Here is a 19,694-nt window from a genome sequence, read left to right on the forward strand (position 1 = left end):
CAACTTCCGACTCATTGAAATTGGCCCTGATATCTACCCTGGGTGTATCCTTATCCTTTTTATAACTAACCTTAATTTTATATACTATAAGCAATGTTGCACTGCTGACACTTGATCCACTTGACTCAACTTATTTTCCAGAACCAGATCCAGTAATATCTCATTCCTGGTTGGGCTAGAAACAAGGGTCTGCGATTTTTGCCTCAGTAGAACCAGAAATAAAGTAATGTAGACAGAATATTGCACCACTGGCCTGTGTACCTGTTCCCTGGGTTTGTCCCCAACCCAGGCCAGGCCATTTTCCCAGAAGAAGAACAACGGTGTAGAAGGCTACTAGTCTGCAACAGACTGGGCAGGCCAATTGTCCCTATTGAAAGCCTCCTAAAGCCTGTTAACACAGCTCTACATTTGGCTTCCCAGCTTCGGGAAGTGACAAGGAACAGTTTAATTTGAGCAATAACAGTGAGCCACCATAGTGAGAGGCTCCCTCGTATGCTTGCCTGTCTGCTAAGACCATTTTCATTCAAATTTAAGATAATTGGAGAAAGAACATTCCTTTTTTTGAATTTTGAGCACTTCGACATTCAATTAGGAAGGCCTCTGAGTGGTTCACCAGTTTCTAGCGGCCACATAGTCCTTTATTGGGTAATGAGGCAACTGTCCATTGATTGGCTGCTCCATGAAAAATCAGATTAAGTGACTGCTTCCCACACACTGTGAGTTTCAGATTATCATTGAGACAGTCAGTAGGCTTCTGAAAATCCTGCCCATGCTGATTTAGAAAATTCGCCTGGATACACTTCAGAAACTCTTCTCCTTCTCTGGTATATGTAATAATGAGATCCCAGTTTATTTTTGGCTAATCCCCCACTACCAGTACGTTGTAGTTTTTGCACATTCTTAACTTCCCATTGAAGTTGATTTTCTGTATCTTTGCTAATAGTGCTGTCCTGTAGATCGTGCCATCTTCTCACCACCAATAATGGCTCCATTTTAAAACAAAACATTTGTCAAAAATATCCTGTTCATGATTGTTCTCACACATCATGTCTATCCAATGCAGTAACATTTTCTCTAATCAGTATTGCCTCCTCTTCTGCTTTCTTATGTTTCCTGAGCACCATGCATCTAGGGATAGTTAATGCAGTACTTCCATATTTTTACAACTAGATTTCCATTAATGTTATATGATCATATTCTCATGTGATTGTTTGTACCTGCAGCCCACCAAGGTTCTTCTGAGCTCACTAAAGCTGCTTGTTTCCTGAGATGTAGGAAGCCAGGCCAGTCAATGTTAAGCCTTCTCAATATGTTAAATCAAGTTGGACTGTTGTAGACAGCTTCCTGATGGGCTTTGATTTTTTTTTGACCATTGTACATTCCGTCCACACTTAACTGCATCTAGGCCCAATGTTAAAATTTCTACTTTAATTCTAAAGCCTCACACAAAATTGGATATATGTGCTGCAATTCTAAACTTGGAAAATAGGCATAACAAGTTCATTTTCCTCCCATTTAATGTAGAATACTGTGAATGCATATTCAATGTATTAAACCAGAAAAATTGGAAACAGTCAAGGTGCAAGTCCTCTTTCAGTGTGAAATACGTTTCATGTTCAGTGATGTACCATTAATTACTCTGGTCACACTGATAAATCTGCATGTTCTTTCTGAAGGGACAGAAATCAAATACAATTTTAGTACCATGTTACTGCATATTACTTGGCTTTGTTTTCTGAGCTATTGCAAGAAAAGACAAGAAAGAATCACTAGTGAGATTGTACGGGTTTTTATTGACACAATGAAATGACTCTTTTTGAACTAAAGTTTAGGCACCCATTCAAGATGACTGAAATGATTCAATTAAAATATACCAGGAAATGGAGTAGTGTACAGTCCTGTTGCAATTGAGAGGGCTAGTAATTTTATCAGCTACTGGTTGCAAGTTAGTATAAGGGAAGATGTCTTCTTACTGTGTAGCAATGGAACAACAAAGATCATTAGGTCATGAACATTGACTGATGAGCTGCTACAAACCCCTTCTGCCCACAATCCTCCCATTCATTGTTCCAGTGACTGCACCCAGCAAATATGATGTAGTGGTAAAGTGACCAAGATCACTAATCCTTCTTGAAGTTATTATTCTGTACATCACAGTCAATGTGCCAGACCCTCTGTATTCCATCAAGTCGTGATCTTTATAATTATTGTTCTGACCCAGAATCCCCAGAATTTTATTCTCACCATAGAATTGAGAGATAAAAATAATAAACCTACTCACCTGGCAACAAAAATTCACTCATGATTAAAATCAAAACGTTTTGTTAATTGGATTTATCCTTTTACAGCCTCCAGTTACCTATTTATAGATTTGATTCGATACAGTATTTAATTTGCACAGTCGGTTTTTGAAGGCGGTAATGTAGCCTAATGAATCATTTCTTCAAAGCTCTCTTGAACAAGAGATACAAGAATAGCAAGGATTTATTTTGTATTTATATTTGGGATCAATCAATGCTAGTTGCCTATCCCTTAAGGAGTGATAGTGCTCTTAAGGAGTTGATAGTGACCATTTGTTCAAGGGTATGGTGAGGATGCTTCAATGTTGTTAGATAGTGAGTTCATGGATTTTAACTTGGATTCAGTAATGAATAGGCAATAACTTATTTGTCCAGGTCAGGGTGGTGTATAGTTTTAAGGAGAATTTGGAAATAATGGTATTCTCATACTTACATCAAGACCTCACTAGGTACAGCTGGTTGCTAAAATGTATCCATGTAAAAGAAAGAATGTGCATCCAAAGAGCACCTTTCCTAGTCTGCAAACATCTAAAGTGCTTCACATCTAATAAATTGTTTTTTGAAATACATTCATAGTTATAATGTGTGCAAACACAGCAGCCCATTTATGCACAGCAAGGGACTACAGACAGCGAGATAAATGAATAATTAAACTCTTTGAATGATGTTAGTTGAAGGATAAATCTTGTTCAGGATAAATTCAGTGGAGTACCCTAACTGAGCATTTTCCCAGTGTGGCTTTGCCATTAACATTTCTCACCTTAATGATCTTGAAGGTTGTAGGCAGAGTAGCTAGCCTGTACAGTAGGAGAAAAATCTATCAAACTTAGGATTTTGAGAAGCTTCTGAGAAAAGATCTTAGCGTTATAAGTGAGAGCACAGCAAATAAACTTGTTTCAATGATATTAAAGAGATAATTCTCATCTTTAGTTCATCATATTTTGGATGAAATGGTTGGTTCCAGCAGTTTTTTTTTACACTTGCTCTCTGGATGTGTGCTGATGGCTAATCTCCAGTTATTGCTCATGAGTGAAAGAGTCTTGAACCAGACAGTATCAATTTAAAAGGTTGGCTAAAGATTGAATGGCTAACATGAAGGAAAACGTTATTGGGATATGGGATGCACTGACAGTTTGGAGCTAGGAGATGGAATCGGACCTTTCAAAACAAAGTCTGAAAAGTACGCGAAGAGAACAGTTGTAGGGTTAGGGGAAAATGTGGGGTAGTGGGCATAGCTGGGGCTGTTCTTTCAGAGAAATGGCATGGATGCAAGGGACTGACTGGCCTCCCTCCATTGTGTAACCATTCCATGATTCTGTGCATGGATGAATTAATGATCCACATTGAGGTTGCCCACAGTCATTTTACAATTGGCCATGATACAAAGAAATAAAGTCTCATCTGAGCTGTCGATCAAATGTTGAAGGAATTGTTGAATTCAAGCTGATTCATATTGGGTCATTAGATGTAAATAGAAATTGAGTGGGTAAATTCCCACGCAATAAGAGACTTGCCCTGATTTTAAGAATGGAAAATTGGCATGTTCCTTAGTGTTGTATGAAATTGTCACATCAGCATGCAATTATTTTCCAAAATTTCCCTCTATGTGTTATTCTATAGTAATTCAATGCATCTGTGCAGGAGTGGAAAAATCTGCACACTGAAGGTTTTAAGATGATTTTCAGAAAAAGCTTTCAGGAATGTGGCCGACTGCAAATAAAGATGTCAAGATTAGAGGGGTGTTGGAAAAGCACAGCAGGTCAGGCAGCATCCAAGGAGCAGGAAAACATTATTGGGATATGGACTGCACTGACAGTTTGGAGCCAGGATATGGAAACTGACCTTTCAAAACAAAGTCTGAAAAGTACGTGAAGAGAACAGTTGTAGGGTTAGGGGAAAATGTGGGGTGGTGGGCATAGTTTCGGGGTGGAGCCCTTCATCCAGAATGAGGCTGCGACTCTTGGGGGTGGAGAGATAAATGGAAGGGGGCTGGAACTGAGGAGAAGGTAACTGAGAGTAAAATAGGTGGATGGAAGTGAGGGTGAAAGTGATAGATCAGAGAGGAGGGTGGAGTGGATAGGTGAGAAGAGAGGTTGAAGGTGGGGCAGGTCATGAGGATGTTCCTGGGCTGGAAGGTTGGAACTGGGGTAAGGTGCAGGGGAGGGGAAATGAAGAAACTGGTGAAATCCACATTGAGGCCCTGGGGTTGAAGGGTCCCGAGGTGGAAGATAAGATGTTCTTCTTCCAAGTGTCAGCTGGTGAGGGACTGGTGATGGAGGAGGCCCAAGAACTGCTTGTCCTTGGCAGAGTAGGAGGGGGAGTTGAAATGTTCGGCTACGGGGCGGTGGGGTTGATTGGTGCGGGTGTTCCTGGGATGTTCTCTGAAGCGTCCTGTGAGAAGGCGTCCAGTCTCTCCAAAGTAGAGGAAACTGCATCGGGAGCAATGGATACAATAAATGGCGTGTGGAAGTGCAGATAAAACTGATGGATGTGGAAGGCTCCTTTAGGGCCTTGGATGAAGGTGAGGGAGGAGGTGTGGGCGCAGGTTTTGCAATTCCTGCGGTGGCAGGGGAAGGTGCCAGGATGGGAGGGTGTGTTGTTGGGGGGCGTGGACCTGACCAGCTAGTCACAGAGGGAATGGTCTTTGCAGAAAACAGATAGGAGTGAGGAGGAAAATATATTCCTGGTGGTGGGGTCCATTTGATGATGGCGGAAATGTCGGCAGATGATACGATTTTTGAGGAGGTTGATGGGGTGGAGGGTAAGGGCCAGAGGAGCTCTGTCCTTGCAAATAAAGGTGTACCTACTAGAATATAACATTTCTTGTAGCACACCATATTTTGGATGGGCTGTGTGACATCTGATCCATTTTTTCAGCAGTTACTTTTTAAAATTTGCTCTCGGGATGTGGATGCTGACAGTAAAGCTGACTTTATTGCCCAGCACTGGTTGTGTTGAGGAGGTATTTCATTGGTGTGTGTTTAAGTATCTACCTTTGTGGTGATAGTAATCCATAATAGTGTTAGGTAGGAAATTACAGAATATTGAGCTAATTACCAAATACATGTTCAAGTCAGGGTGGTTGTGTCTTGGAAGACACTTGAAGATGATAGTAATCCTGAAATGTTGTTACTCTTGTCCCTCTCAGAAGTAGAAATTAGAGCAAAGGCATGTACCAATTTAGCAAACTGCTCTGCTCAAAATTATGTTGATCTTTTGAATAAAGTTACCTCAATTTTCTAGATGGTTAAAGTGGGTTCAGAATAAATCCAGCAGTGTGGGTTTTACTCCCATTCTGCCTAAGCGACACTTAGGACCTAGCTCCTCACCTTGCCCCTGACAGTGGTAGGTAATGGCAAACCGTTACTGCCAAGAAAACAGCTCAGGATGATTCAGCTGCAGATATATATATATGAGCCATGCAGAGCCCACTTAAATGAAGAAAGGACCAACAATGTACAGGCATGTGTTTGGTTACACCAAACCAAAAGTACTTTATAACAAAGTTGATCCTGGCCAAAGCAAAAGTGCAACACTTCTGTCAAATAATATTTGTTTTATAATTTTCACTTACAGACAGTGTTGAAGATGAGCTGGAAATGGCTACTGTCTGCCATCGCCCTGAGGGGCTGGAACAGCTTGAGGCACAAACTAAATTCACAAAGAAAGAGCTCCAGATCCTCTATAGGGGTTTTAAAAATGTAAGTATATAAAATGAATGCAATTTAGATCTTTTAAATAAAATTTACAGCTAATTCTCTCAAGGTTATAAAATGCATAATTTGGAGCTATCAATGCAATACCTGCCTTTGTGTGATTGGATGCTTTAGGTAATGGATTTCCTTCTCAGTCCTTATGGTAAGATCCAAGAATGGGATAATGGAAACTCCATGGCAAAAGTGGTCTACTTGATGCTGAATTGTATCTTTATACTAATTGCTTTTTTAAGGGCTAGAGTTGTGTTTCACTATGTTGAACTAAATTCAAAGGATTTTGAGAGAGGAATAAATCAGCATCGAAGTTTTTTCAGGGCCGCTCCCCGTGGCTGAGACTGTTCCTTAAGTGTGGCAGAGTGGGAGCAGCTCTGCTGCCCTCAGTTCTCCAGTGAATTCTGCTAGAAATGTTAGTCATAGTGAGGATTCCATTTCAAATGCATCGATTGCTCTAATTTGTGAATGGGTTAATGCATGAAAAAATATTTCAGTTCTCAATTAATTTGTTAAGTTAGCATTCTAGCACCACTTAAAATTGAAAATGCATCTCTTTAACCACCATGGTCTCATGCATGCATACCTGACCAATATGTGAGAGTTCTTTTTATTTCTTCTTGCACTTGCATTTGATTTATGCAGATAAAGCCATAGAGTTTGCATTGGTATTTAATCTGATCCTTAACTTGAGTTCCTTACCCCTTTCTTCTTCTCTAAGACTGTATGACGTACAGATCAAAATATTGATTAGTCTAACTAGTGCTCACAAACATGTGACAGTTTTCTAAAGTAAAGATGAAGCAAATATTTTAATTTTCTGAAGACCAGGTTCCTGTTTCACTTCAGTTTCAAATTTTCAATTTGGTTTCTGTGCCCAAAATTCTGATTCTCCAGAAATCAAACCAAACTCAAACAGCAACTTTACATGGACAGTTATCAAGGAAGAAAATGACCAAAAACTGATGGTTCAAAATTAGTTCTGACTTGAAAACTTATGACATGCAGGGAAAAGAAATCAGAATGTAAGGGCTTATAGGAATAGGCATTGTTCGGTTTATTTTATTTGCAGAAAGAAAACAATATGTTCACAAAAGTGCAAGTGCCAGCAACAAAGTGAGATTTGCACTTATATATTAATTCTCAGTACCAGCAGATGTTTCAAAGTTGCTCCACAGCTGATGAAGTATTTTTAAAGTGCAGTTACTGATGTAATGGAGAAAACGCAACGGTTTATTTTCACACAACAAACTGCCCACAAACAGCCATGTGGGAATTAACAGTCAGTTTCTGCGAGCTTGGTTGAAAAATAAACATTGGCCAGAACACTAGGGATAAATCCCCAGCTCTGTCTGGAAAATTCCCAAGGCCTTTTAACAAACACCTGAACGGACAGCAGGATGCTGTTTTAATGTCTCAATGAAAAGAAAACACTTCCAGCAGTTTTGTGCAATCCAATGGGGGTCCTAGAAATTACCAAAGATATGTGTAGGCTGCAACTGCAAGCTTTGTTTTTTGATTAGGCCACACCTTGCTGTGATGTACTATTACATGAGCCTCTTTTCAGCTTGAAAATCTTCTTGAGTTGTTACTTGCTGAAAATGATAGAGGCTCAATATGGCAGAGTTAATGGTGGGGCCAGCAACCTATCTTCTTCTGTGTGAGATTTTTGGATCACGGAGAAAGCAGAGAAATGATGGTGGATTGTTCACTAGAATAAAATCAGGTGCAGGAAGTGAAACAAGATACAGAATCTTACCAGCATTAAGTTTTTTCTGTCATCAGGATGAAAATAAAATGGGACACAATCCTATTGGTGTCCACCGGTTTTATGATCCTATGGGATGTGGCAAATTAAGAAGGTGTCTCCCCATACACTCTCTGATTGAAGGGTGGTGAGTGGATTTAAAGGTGGGTAGCTCAAACAGAAGGTCTGCAGTCCTGGACAGTTCACAGCTCTACTAGGGGACATGTGGGACTCAGAGTGCCTCAAAATGGAGGCTCTGCCAGAAGCCTTCATAAAATTGAAATATAAAATATAAAAGCTGTTGGGTCATCATTGTGAAGGAGGAGTCCTTCAACAGAGTTGCTTGCTGCTGTAGCTGTCACTTTCACATCCCAGTAGTTCTGAGAGGAGAGAATTGAGATGAGCGGTCATTGGCTTCCCAGCAAGCCATCCTGAGGCCTCCTCCAGGTACTTGCAAGGCTCCAGCCTCAGAGGTAGGCAGTGCACTTGGAAAAATCCTGATGGCAACAGATTCCACTGAAACAGAGATACTTTATTTGTAAACTGTGTCCTCTAGTTCCAGTCTTGCCCAGACAAGTAGCTTCAGGATTTTATGGATTTCAACACTGTTGCCTTTCATTCTTTAAAACTCTAATGGGTATAGGCCCAACATGTTCAACGTCCCTTCATCATAGGAATAGGTTAGTGAACCTCTCTGAATTGTTTGTGATTTAGTTATACCCTTTGCCAAAAAAGGGGACCAAAACTACTTACAGTACCCTGGATGTGGTGTCAGCAATGACTGTACAGTTGCAATAAAAAATGTTTCTACTCTGATATTCTGTTTCCATTGCAAATAATACAACGATCCATTTGCCTTTTTTAATCACTTGCTTTACAAGGTTGACTGCATTAACAATTATCAAAGCATTAAAACATTAGTGGCACACTTCCCAATCTCAATTTGTGTGGTGAGTTTAATGGAATATTAATGAACAACTCCAGTAAATTTGTAATAATGGGGAGCTTGAGGATTAAAGGCCATTTCTGTGAAAGCCAATGAAAATTGATCATCATGACCTGGACATTCACAACTCATCTGGTGCCTGTATTGCAACTTCATTCGTTAATATTATTATTCCAAAATGATTATGACCCATTCACTTTTTATTTTTAGGTAGACTCAGGAGTTTAATTGAGTCACTGTTAACAAAACAAAACCTCACAACTGAGTTCAGACGAAAGGCCAACCGTTAGTCATATCTTTCATCCTTTCAATGTCAATCAATCAATGCAATTCAGACACTTATCCAATCTTTAACTTCAAACTATGAAGCTAGAAATAATGATTGGTGAGACTCAGGAAGAAGGCATGAATAGGTTACAGCTTCAGTGGAGACATTAACTATTTAAAAGAAATTTGTTAATTTATCCATTAAAAAGCAGACCTGGAATGTTATATAATCAGATTGTGCCTTGATGCACCGTTGATGCCAACAGTAAGCTCTAATTAATATTAGTCCTTCAAATGCTGTAAAAATGTTATTTTCCTATATGTTTCAGTCATCAAAACAGCTGTCACATTTGAAAAATGATTTGCAGAAACAGGCTGAATTTTCTCCCTTCAGGTGGGCTTTATGACCTCCATCTGGGGTTTGTTGTTCAATATTATTGATAATGATTATTAATGCCATAATTAACCATGGAGGAGGTTTTTGGTAAAGTGTTTTTAAGATAACTTATTTCCAGGAGAGTCAGATATCAGAAGGCTTGGTGAGTGGTGAGGCTTGGTGTTGCAGATGGGAATAAATGAAGAACTCTTTCATCAAAGATATACTGAGCAAAACGCTTTCCCTCCATACTGTTTGGTCCTGTTCAACCATAATATGGATGAAATAAAAACTGAAATTTCTGGGGAGACTCAGGAGGTCTGACAGCATCTGTGGAAAGAAAGCAGAGTAAACATTTTGAGTCTGGTACTGTCCTCAAAAACTGGTAGTAGCTAGAAGTAACGGGTACTTGTGCTGAAGACAAAGTGTGCTCTGTGCGTGTGTTTTTGTGTGTGTATGGGGGGGTGGAGTTGGTGGTAGTGGGGCCTGAGGGGATGTGATGTTGGCAGTAGAATTAAATGAGGGAGGTGAGCAGATAGATAAAGACAGAGCTCACAGAGAGAGAGAGGCATGGAAGAGGTATGCATTAATTAAATAGACTCTCTCCCCAGTTAATTCGCTGGGATCTCTATCTTGGGCACATAATTTAATTCAAAAATTGTTTCTAAAGGTGCAGAACTTATATGTGTGCTGAACCTAAGCAAAAAGAGCTGTGTCTTATAAGACGCATCATGTAATGTTGCAATCAGTTCTTGACATGGCACTTCAGGAAGGGTGTGAAAGTCTTTGAAGGTGCAGAGGGGATTTACCAGAATGGGGCAGGGATAATAGAATTTAACCACAACATTAGATTTGAAGAGATGGGATTGTTTTCCTTGAAACAAAAGAAGTTAAGTGAATATCTGATTGAGGTGTCTATGATTCTGACAGGTTTAAATAAGATGGACAATAAAAGCTGTTGTCATTGACTAATGGTACAAGTACTAGCAAGGTGGACTTGATGAACCAAATAGCTTCCTCCTGTGCCAGGATAATAAAATTAATAATCATACCTGTAGCTGGGACTCTCTGAAAACATTGGCTGATCTTACCGTGCGGCATTCCCAGAACAGTTTACCAGATATCTGCTGACAGACTGGCATCCTTGTGCTATGCCATCTTTGAGAGGTTGTTATGGACCTGGACATGTGTTAGCTATCAGAATTGCTTTTCACTGGCAACATTAAAAGAAAAGCCAAATCGTCTATGGCATATAGCCAAGATGGCCGGCATCCCTCGCATACAAAATCCCATTCTCTCACCCTAGTTATCGGTTAACCACCAGGGCACACTCTACCTATCATATACAACAATCTGAAGACCCTCTGAGTCGCAGTCACTCTTTCCCCAATGGTCACCCACATCTTTTCACAGGAGAAAGTAAGGTCTGCAGATGCCGGTGATCAGAGCTGAAAATGTGTTGCTGGAAAAGCGCAGCAGGTCAGGCAGCATCCAAGGAACAGGAAATTTGACGTTTTGGGCATAAGCCCTTCTTCAGGAATCCTGATGAAGGGCTTATGCCCGAAACGTCGAATTTCCTGTTCCTTGGATGCTGCCTGACCTCTGCGCTTTTCCAGCAACACATTTTCAGCACATCTTTTCACAGCCCACTTGGGAAACACCACATTCAGAACAGCAGTCAGACAATTCCAAACAGAAGCTTTCATTGACAGCAACAAAATTGAACTCAAAAGGAATGAATATGGGCTGCTTTTCATTCTCATGGAGCAAACCAAATGCTGGCACCTGGACCTTGACGGTCCATGATAGTCCTTACTGTCCACACCAAGCCCAACATCTATTGGAATAGGGTGTCAATAAGGACATGTGTGACCTTTAGTGCCTGCAACTGGGCTCTATCATCCACAAACAGAATTGCCTCCAGCTCAATGCCATCGTCCTTCCCCTCAGATAACTGCTCCCATTCCCTCAGCTCCTCACCATCTATCAGGTTATCTCATTGCATGCTGAAATTGTGCAGAGTACAGCATTCCAGGATAATGTTGCACACTCTGTCTGGAAGATACTGGAGGGTCCTCTCAAGACCACTCCAAGCCAAAGACCAGCTTCTTTGAAGCTTGATCATTTGTTCCAACAGGAGCCCTTGTCACAGTATGTGCACTTACTTGAAGGTGCTGTGCAAGCTTAGCGACAAATGCATTGTATTCTAAAGAACTATGCTCCAATCTCTTTTCCATTCCAGATGCACGTCAACCATTTCACTTTTGCATTCATTACAGTCTTTCACCTTTCCTGAATCCCAACTTTACATCTTAATGATGCCCACCTTGCTCTTCTACATTCCCCAAGTGGAGGACATGCCGATGGTCACTGTTAATGCACTGTTCCCTACCCCTCCCCCCTCCTGTAGCCTGTCCTGACCTGTTCTGCATATTCCCCATTCAATTTGTGCTTTCCCCCATGACTGATCTTGTTCCCACCTTAACTCAAGCAACACTTTTTCCAACAATCCCCCTGCAAGACTCTTTGCATTTCTAAAGTGATCACCAAACAGACACATGGGCCTGTATTCCTCCTTAGATCTCTGTCAGGCTTTGATGGTCAACCCCTGGACTTGACTGACCAGCCCCTCCGAGCTCAAATTGTCAAGTACCTGTTCCGATTTCAGGGTGAAGATTTCTTGATATCTTGCATGTTTGGCACATTTGGTTAGATAGAAGGCTGAATATTAATGAGGTAGTTTGGGCCATTAATGAGGTACTTAACATGCCATAATCCCCATTAATTAGCAACTCATTACTACCCAATGAAAAACACACCTCGCAGCTCATCAAAAATATAAAAAAAGGAACAAAATGCTTCCAGCTTTGAGAGAGTTCTCATCTGACATTGCCAGAAATATCACTATAGTCCATGTCACACAGATTCCTGTAAGATTTAACCCAATCTGATGTGTGAACTTAAACACTGGGTGCCAAGTTAGGAGTGGGAGTTGGTATTAATATGGCTATGACATTTAATAGGGTAAAAAATGAGGTCTGCAGATGCTGGAGATCACAGCTGAAAATGTGTTGCTGGTTAAAGCACAGCAGGTTAGGCAGCATCCAAGGAACAGGAAATTCGACGTTTCGGGCATAAGCCCTTCATCAGGAAGGGCTTTACCTTCCTGATGAAGGGCTTATGCCCGAAACGTCAAATTTCCTGTTCCTTGGATTCTGCCTAACCTGCTGTGCTTTAACCAGCAACACATTTTCAGCTATGACATTTAATAGGGAAGCAATGTTCCTTTATTGTTTGCTCACTTTCATTTGCCACATTCAGACCATTCATGACTCAAATGCTGCAACAAATTTGAATACGTTCATCTGACAAACACAATTTATTAATGTGTTTGAAAAAAATCAAAGAATTGTTGATTTTCAATAATACAGTTTCCTGAAGTCAGCCAATGGAAGTACTCCCTCTTGTGGTTAGACTCTGAAGATTGAAGAAGAAAATAAAAAGTCAATTCTCAGAGAATCAGAAAGAACTGAAAGAAGAATATCAAAGATATTTCACCCACTAATAATGCTCAGTAAGGTTTGACCTTCATGATTCATTGCTAATACCTTTAAGTGTCTCCAAATGTCATTTTCTTCATTCAATCATGTCTCTTTGGTTTCTGTTTAGAGATGCATGGCCTTTGGATCACGTTATTAAAGATTTATTTTTACAAACCATGTAATCTCATTAGCTATGATGTTTGCTGGTACATGGAATGTCAAATATTTTTGACTATCATATTAGGCATTTTGCCTAGATTTGCAGGAGAAGTGTCTAAGGGTGACATTCAAGATGAAATTTTCCGATCGTCCCCTTCTCACCCTAAACCTATGCACTCTAATTCTGCACTTCCTGATCCCAGGGAAAAGACTTTACCTATTTATCCTATCCATGCCCCTCATAATTTTGTAAACCTCTATAAGCTAACCCCTCAACCGACGACGCTCCAGGGAAAACAGCCCCAGCCTGTTCAGCCTCTCCCTGTAACTCAAATCCTCCAACCCTGGCAACGTCCTTGCAAATCTTTTCTGAACACTTTCAAGTTTCACAACATCTTTTCAATAGGAAGGCGACCAGAATTGCATGCAACATTCCAACAGTGGTCTAACCAATGTCCTGTACAGGTGCAACATGACCTCCCAACTCCTGTACTCAATACTCTGACCAATAAAGGAAAACATACCAAATGCTTTCTTCACTATCCTATCTAATTGCGATTCCACTTTCAAGGAGCTATGAACCTGCACTCCAAGTCTCTTGTACAGCAACACCGACCTTATAAGAATTGAAAAAATATGAACACAGGAAATGGGAGTAGGGGTAAGATCTTTGTCAATTTTGAACATGCTCTGTCATTCGATAAGATCCTCTTCCTCAATTCCACCATCCAGGAGCAAGAGTTGAGGTCCCAGTGCCAACTCCTGTGATGCACTATTCTGACAGCCCAAAAATATCTAACATATTCCCAATCACCGCTTCCTGTTAGCTAGCCAACTTTCTCTTCATGCCACTATGTTCACCTCAACACCATAAGGTTTTAGTTTCTGTAATAACCAATGACGTGGCTCCTTATCAAATGCTTTCTGGAAATCTAAATTCAACACATCCACTAGTTTCCCTTTATACAGCATAAGATTTTTTTCAAAGAATACCAATAAACCAAATAAACATGATTTCCATTTGACAAAACAATATTGGCTCTGCCTGATTACCTCAAAATAATCCAATGTTATAATGTCTTTAATAATAGTTTCTACCATTTTTTCAAGCACAGGTGTTAAGCTAACTGGCCCATAATTTCCTGCTTTGTGCCTCTGTCCCACTATGAATAAAGGATTTACATGTGCTATTTTCCGATATAACAGAACCTTCCTTCAATCTAGTGAATCTTTGACAAATTAAAGCCAATGTATCAACTGCTTCACGAGCTACTTCTTGTAAGGCCCTAGGGTGAAATATGACAGGATCTGGCCACTTGTCAACTCTCAGATCCAGCAGTTTACTCAGTGCTACTTCTCTGGTGATTGTAATCTTCATGAGTTTCTTCCTCCTTCTCAACTCTTGATTTGCAGCTTTTTCCATGATACTGCTTGTATCCTCTCTAGTGAAGACTGATCAATTCCTGTTCAATTCATCAGCTTTCTTTTATCTTCCATTATTAATTCCTCAGACTGATTTTCTATAGGACCAACATATTTTTGTTAACTTTTTCAAAACCATCTGAAGAAACCTTTCTTATCTATTTTTACATCTTTGACTAACTTCCTCATGTGCTGTAATTTTTCACTCCTTATCAATCTTTTTGCAATGTTTGCTTTTTTTATTCTACCATGATCATAATGAATGGTGGTGGTGGTGGTGGCATGAAGGGCCGAAGGGCTAAAGGGCCTACTCCTGCACCTATTGTCTATTGTCTATTCCTGCCCAACCCCAGGCAGGATGGTATGCCCGTGGTGACGCCAACTCATGAAGTTATCCAAATGCATAAGCAAACACAGGAGCAGCCGCCAGGATTTATTTGCAGGAAAGGTGATGGGCAATGGCCACCATAATGCAAAGGCTATGCAGCAATGCTGTGGGAACCAGCTGTCTCAAGCTTGCAAACATCTGCCTGTGACCAAAGACAGGTCTGAACTCAGAAAGGCAAAGCAAGGCAGAGAGACTATGAGCATCCAGTTAGGCATTAAGTTAATGAATGTGTAGAAAGCAAATGAGCAGTCTTGAGGTCCTCACTGGTCCAACCTGTGAACTTGATGTTTGTCCCGTCACTTGTTTCTGTATGCTCCAAAGTGTAGCAGGATCATGTATGTGTATCAAAGCTGTGCCATCAGAGCTGAGAAGCTGACGTGTCGGATGCCAGGGCATGGTGTGTGTCCAGTTGCTGCTGAGAAATTGGCACCAAGATGTCCAAGATGGTAGACTTGAGGAGCAAGCGGCAAGCTACAGCAGCTAGTGAATGGCTCAGACTTCCAGGCCAAGAATTCACAGTATCTAGTTTCCTCACTGTAGGTAGTAAGACAGCATGCTGGATGTTGATGAGGAGTGATATGCAGTTACTGAGCCTGATAACAAGAAAAATTTCACTTAATAGGCAATTCACCGCTGCCTAGTGAAAATATCATCTCAATCTACAGGAAGATCAAGTATAATGTCAGCAGGCAGTGTAGTAGACTTAAGGCTACAATTCGATCAACTGTGATCCTGTCTAATGACAGTCAGGCTCCTGTTGCCAAATGGCCTACTCATATAATTTCATATTCTCTTCTGGTTTTATAAAGACTAACATCCAATTAGAAGTAATTAATAATACAGTATAGATGCACACTTTCTTTTTCTCTTTCTCTCTCTTTCTCCTCTCAGGAATAACAAGGAGGAGAGTCCCTTTTTACGTTCAGTGTAGAGGTGGTAATTGGGGAGGTCTCTCGGCTATGACCCTCACAGCAGATGTGTGCACAAAATCCAGGCTATTCCATACAAGACTCAATTCACGAGCACACTTTCTCCAACCAGCATGTACGGGCCAGAGTTTACATTTGGCTTTTAACTCTTTTTGCATATTTCTGGAAGGGCAGAGTACAAAATGTCTGGGAGAGATCAACTTTTATTGTGGGCATGAATGTAGTCAGCTCTTTCTTTCATCTCCTCCTGTCAAGTCTCACTCTCCCTCTTTCTGTTTAAAATTCCCTGACACTTTGCAAGCATCATATTCCATAAGACCCATGTAAGTCTTTTTTAGACAGCACTGAATTTATATCTACAGTCCCTCTTTTTTGTCTGTAGCAGTCCTTGTTTGAGAAATTGAATTTTGAATTAAAAGTTAAAAATGTCTGTCATACTTCAGGGTTCGGATCCATTATCATGATCGACAGGAAGTACTGGAAAGACTCCACAGGCCTGTTAGTATTTGTGGTGAACAAGAAGAATGAACAGTTTGAGTTGAATCAGATTCTCCTCCAGAACTGAAGGAGGGTAGAACTGTGATGGGTGTCATGTTATTGAAGGGGAGAGGGAAGAACAGAAAGGGAGTGGGTAGGAAGCAGGATAACGATATGAAAAAGTAACAAAGAGGATTGATGAGGGCAGAACTGTAGATGTGATCGAAATGGACTTCACTAATTCTGTGGCCAGCAGAGAAAAAGCAGAATGGTGTGTTGTTTCCCTGGTGACAGGATCAAGAGTGTCTCAGAGCGGCTGCAGAATATTCTCATGGGGGAGAGAGGCCAGCAGGAGGTCATTGTCCACATTGGAACCAACGACATAGGAAGGGAAAAGGTTGAGATTCTGAAGGGAGATTACAGAGTTAAGCAGAAATTTAAAAAGGAGGTCCTCAAGGGTCTTAATATCTGGATTACTCCCAGTGCTACGAGCTAGTGAGGGTAGGAATAGGAGGATCGAGCAGATGAATGCATGGCTGTGGAACTGGTGTATGGGAGAAGGATTCTCATTTTTGGATCATTGGAATCTCTTTTGGGGTGGAAGTGACCTGTACAAGAAGGACGAATTGCACCTAAATTGGAAGGGGACTAATATACTGGCAGGGAAATTTGCTAGAAATGCTTGGGAGGATTTAAACTAGTACGGTGGGGGGATGGGACCCAGGGAGATAGCGAGGAAAAAGATCAATCTCAGACTGGTACAGTTGAGAATAGAAGCGAGTCAAACAGTCAGGGCAGGCAGTGACAAGATTGGACTAATAAATTAAACTGCATTTATTTCAATGCAAGGGACCAAACAGGGAAGGCAGATGAACTCAGGGCATGGTTAGGAACATGGGACTGGGATATCATAGCAGTTACAGAAACATGGCTCAGGGATGGACAAGACAGGCAGCTTAATGTTCCAGGATACAAATGCTACAGGAAGGATAGAAAGGGAGGCAAGAGAGGAGGGGAAATGGCATTTTTGATAAGGGATAGCATTACAGCTGTGCTGAGGGAGGAGATTCTCGGAAATACATCCAGGGAAGTTATTTGGGTGGAACTGAGAAATAAGAAAGAGATGATCACCTTATTGGGATTGTATTATAGCCCCCTAATAGTCAGAGGGAAATTGAGAAACAAACTTGTAAGGAGATCTCAGCTATCTGTAAGAATAATAGGTAGTTATGGTCGGGATTTTAAATTTCCAAAACATCGACTGGGACTGCCATAGTGTTAAAGGTTTAGATGTAGAGGAATTTCTTAAGTGCATACAAGACAATTTTCTGATTCAGTATGTGGATGTACCTACTAGAGAAGGTGCAAAACTTGACCTATTCCTGGGAAATAAGGCAGGGCAGGTGACTGAGGTGTCAATGGAGGAGCACTTTGGGGCCAGTGACCATAATTCTATTTGTTTTAAAATCATGATGGAAAAGGATAGACCAGATCTAAAAGTTGAAGTTCTAAATTGGAGAAAGGCCAATTTTGACAGTATTAGGCAAGAACTTTCAAAAGCTGATTGGGGGCAGTTGTTCGCAGGTAAAGGGAGAGCTGGAAAATGGGAAGCCTTCAGAAATGAGATAACAAGAATTCAGAGAAAGTATATTCCTGTCAGGGTGAAAGGGAAGGCTGGTAGGTATAGGGAATGCTGGATGACTAAAGAAATTGAGGGCTTAGTTCAGAAAAAGAAGGAAGCATATGCAAGGTATAGAAAGATAGATCGAGTGAATCCTTAGAAGAGTATAAAGGAAGTAGGAGTATACTTAAGTGGGAAATCAGGAGGGCAAAACGGGGACATGAGGTAGCGTTGGCAAACAGAATTAAGGAGAATCCAAAGGGTTTTTACAAATATATTAAGGACAAAAGGGTAACTAGGGAGAGAATAGGGCCCCTCAAAAATCAGTAAGGCGGCCTTTGTGTAGAGCTGCAGGAGATGGGGAAGATACTAAATGAGTATTTTGCATCAGTATTTACTGTGGAAAAAGATATGGAAGATATAGAATGTAGGGAAATAGATGGTTACATCATGCAAAATGTCCAGACTACAGAGGAGGAAGTGCTGGATGTCTTGAAACAGTTAAAGGCGGGTAAGTCCCCAGGACCTGATCTGGTGCACTCGAGAACTCTGTGGGAAGCTAGAGAAGTGATTACTGGACCTCTTGCTGAGATATTTGTATCATGGATAGTCACAGGTGAGGTGCAGGAAGACTAGAGGTTGGCAAACGTGGTGCCACTGTTTAAGAAGTGGGGTAAGGACAAGCCAGGGAACTATAGACTGGTAAGCCTGACCTCAGTGGTGGGCAAGTTGTTGGAGGGAATCTTGAGGGACAGGATGTACATTTGGAAAGGCAAGGACTGATTAGGGATAGTCAACATGGCTTTGTGCGTGGGAAGTCATGTCTCACAAACTTGATTGAGTTTTTTGAAGAAGTAACAAAGTAGATTGATGAGGGCAGAGCAGTAGATGTGATCTATATGGACTTCAGTAAGGCATTTGACAAGGTTCCCCATGGGAGACTGATTAGCAAGATTAGATCTCATGGAATAAAGGGAGAACTAGCCATTTGGATGCAGAACTGGCTCAAAGGTAGAAGACAGGGTGGTGGTGGAGGGTTGTTTTTCAGACTGGAGGCCTGTGACCAGTGGAATGCCACAAGGATCGGTGCTGGGTCCTCTACTTTTTGTCATTTACATAAATGATTTGGATGCGAGCATAAGAGGTACAATTAGTAAGTTTGCAGATGACACCAAAATTGGAGGTGTAGTGGACCGCGAAGAGGGTTACCTCAGATTACAACAGGCTCTGGACCAGATGGGCCAATGGGCTGAGAAGTGACTGATGGAGTTTAATTCAGATAAATGTGACAGGCTGCATTTGGGAAAGCAAATCTTAGCAGGACTTATATACTTAATGGTAAGGTCCTAGGGAGTGTTGTTGAACAAAGAAACCTTGGAGTGCAGATTCATTGCTCCTTGAAAGCGGAGTCGTAGGTAGATAGGATAGAGAAGAAGGCATTTGGTATGCTTTCCTTTATTGGTTTGAGTACTGAGTACAGGAGTTGGGAGTCATGTTGCGGCTGTACAGGACATTGGTTAGCCACTGTTGGAATATTGCATGCAATTCTGCTCGCCTTCCTATCGGAAAGATGTTCTGAAACTTGAAAGTGTTCAGAAAAGATTTACAAGGATGTTGCCAGGGTTGGATGATTTGAGCTATCAGGAGAGGCTGAACAGGCGGGGTCTGTTTTCCCTGGAGCGTCAGAGGCTGAGGGCTGACTTTATAGAGGTTTATAAAATCATGAGAGACATGGATAGGAAAAATAGACAAAGTCTTTTCCCTGGGATCGGGGAGTCCTGAACTAGAGGGCATAGGTTTAGGAAGGATCTAA

At 41.1% G+C, this 19,694-nt stretch overlaps 1 protein-coding gene across 2 annotated transcripts in view; it reads left to right on the forward strand.

Annotated features, from left to right (window-relative positions):
• Positions 1-19,694, forward strand: part of kcnip4a (potassium voltage-gated channel interacting protein 4a) — a 349,299-nt gene that overhangs the window by 289,760 nt on the left and 39,845 nt on the right. For both annotated transcript variants that reach the window (XM_060831482.1, XM_060831476.1), the window contains exon 2: positions 5,877-6,001. In XM_060831482.1, coding sequence (XP_060687465.1) covers positions 5,877-6,001 — 125 coding nt within the window. The remainder of the gene's footprint in view (positions 1-5,876; positions 6,002-19,694) is intronic.

Source organism: Hemiscyllium ocellatum, chromosome 1 (assembly GCF_020745735.1).
Source record: "Hemiscyllium ocellatum isolate sHemOce1 chromosome 1, sHemOce1.pat.X.cur, whole genome shotgun sequence".
In the NCBI taxonomy this organism is placed as follows: domain Eukaryota; kingdom Metazoa; phylum Chordata; class Chondrichthyes; order Orectolobiformes; family Hemiscylliidae; genus Hemiscyllium; species Hemiscyllium ocellatum.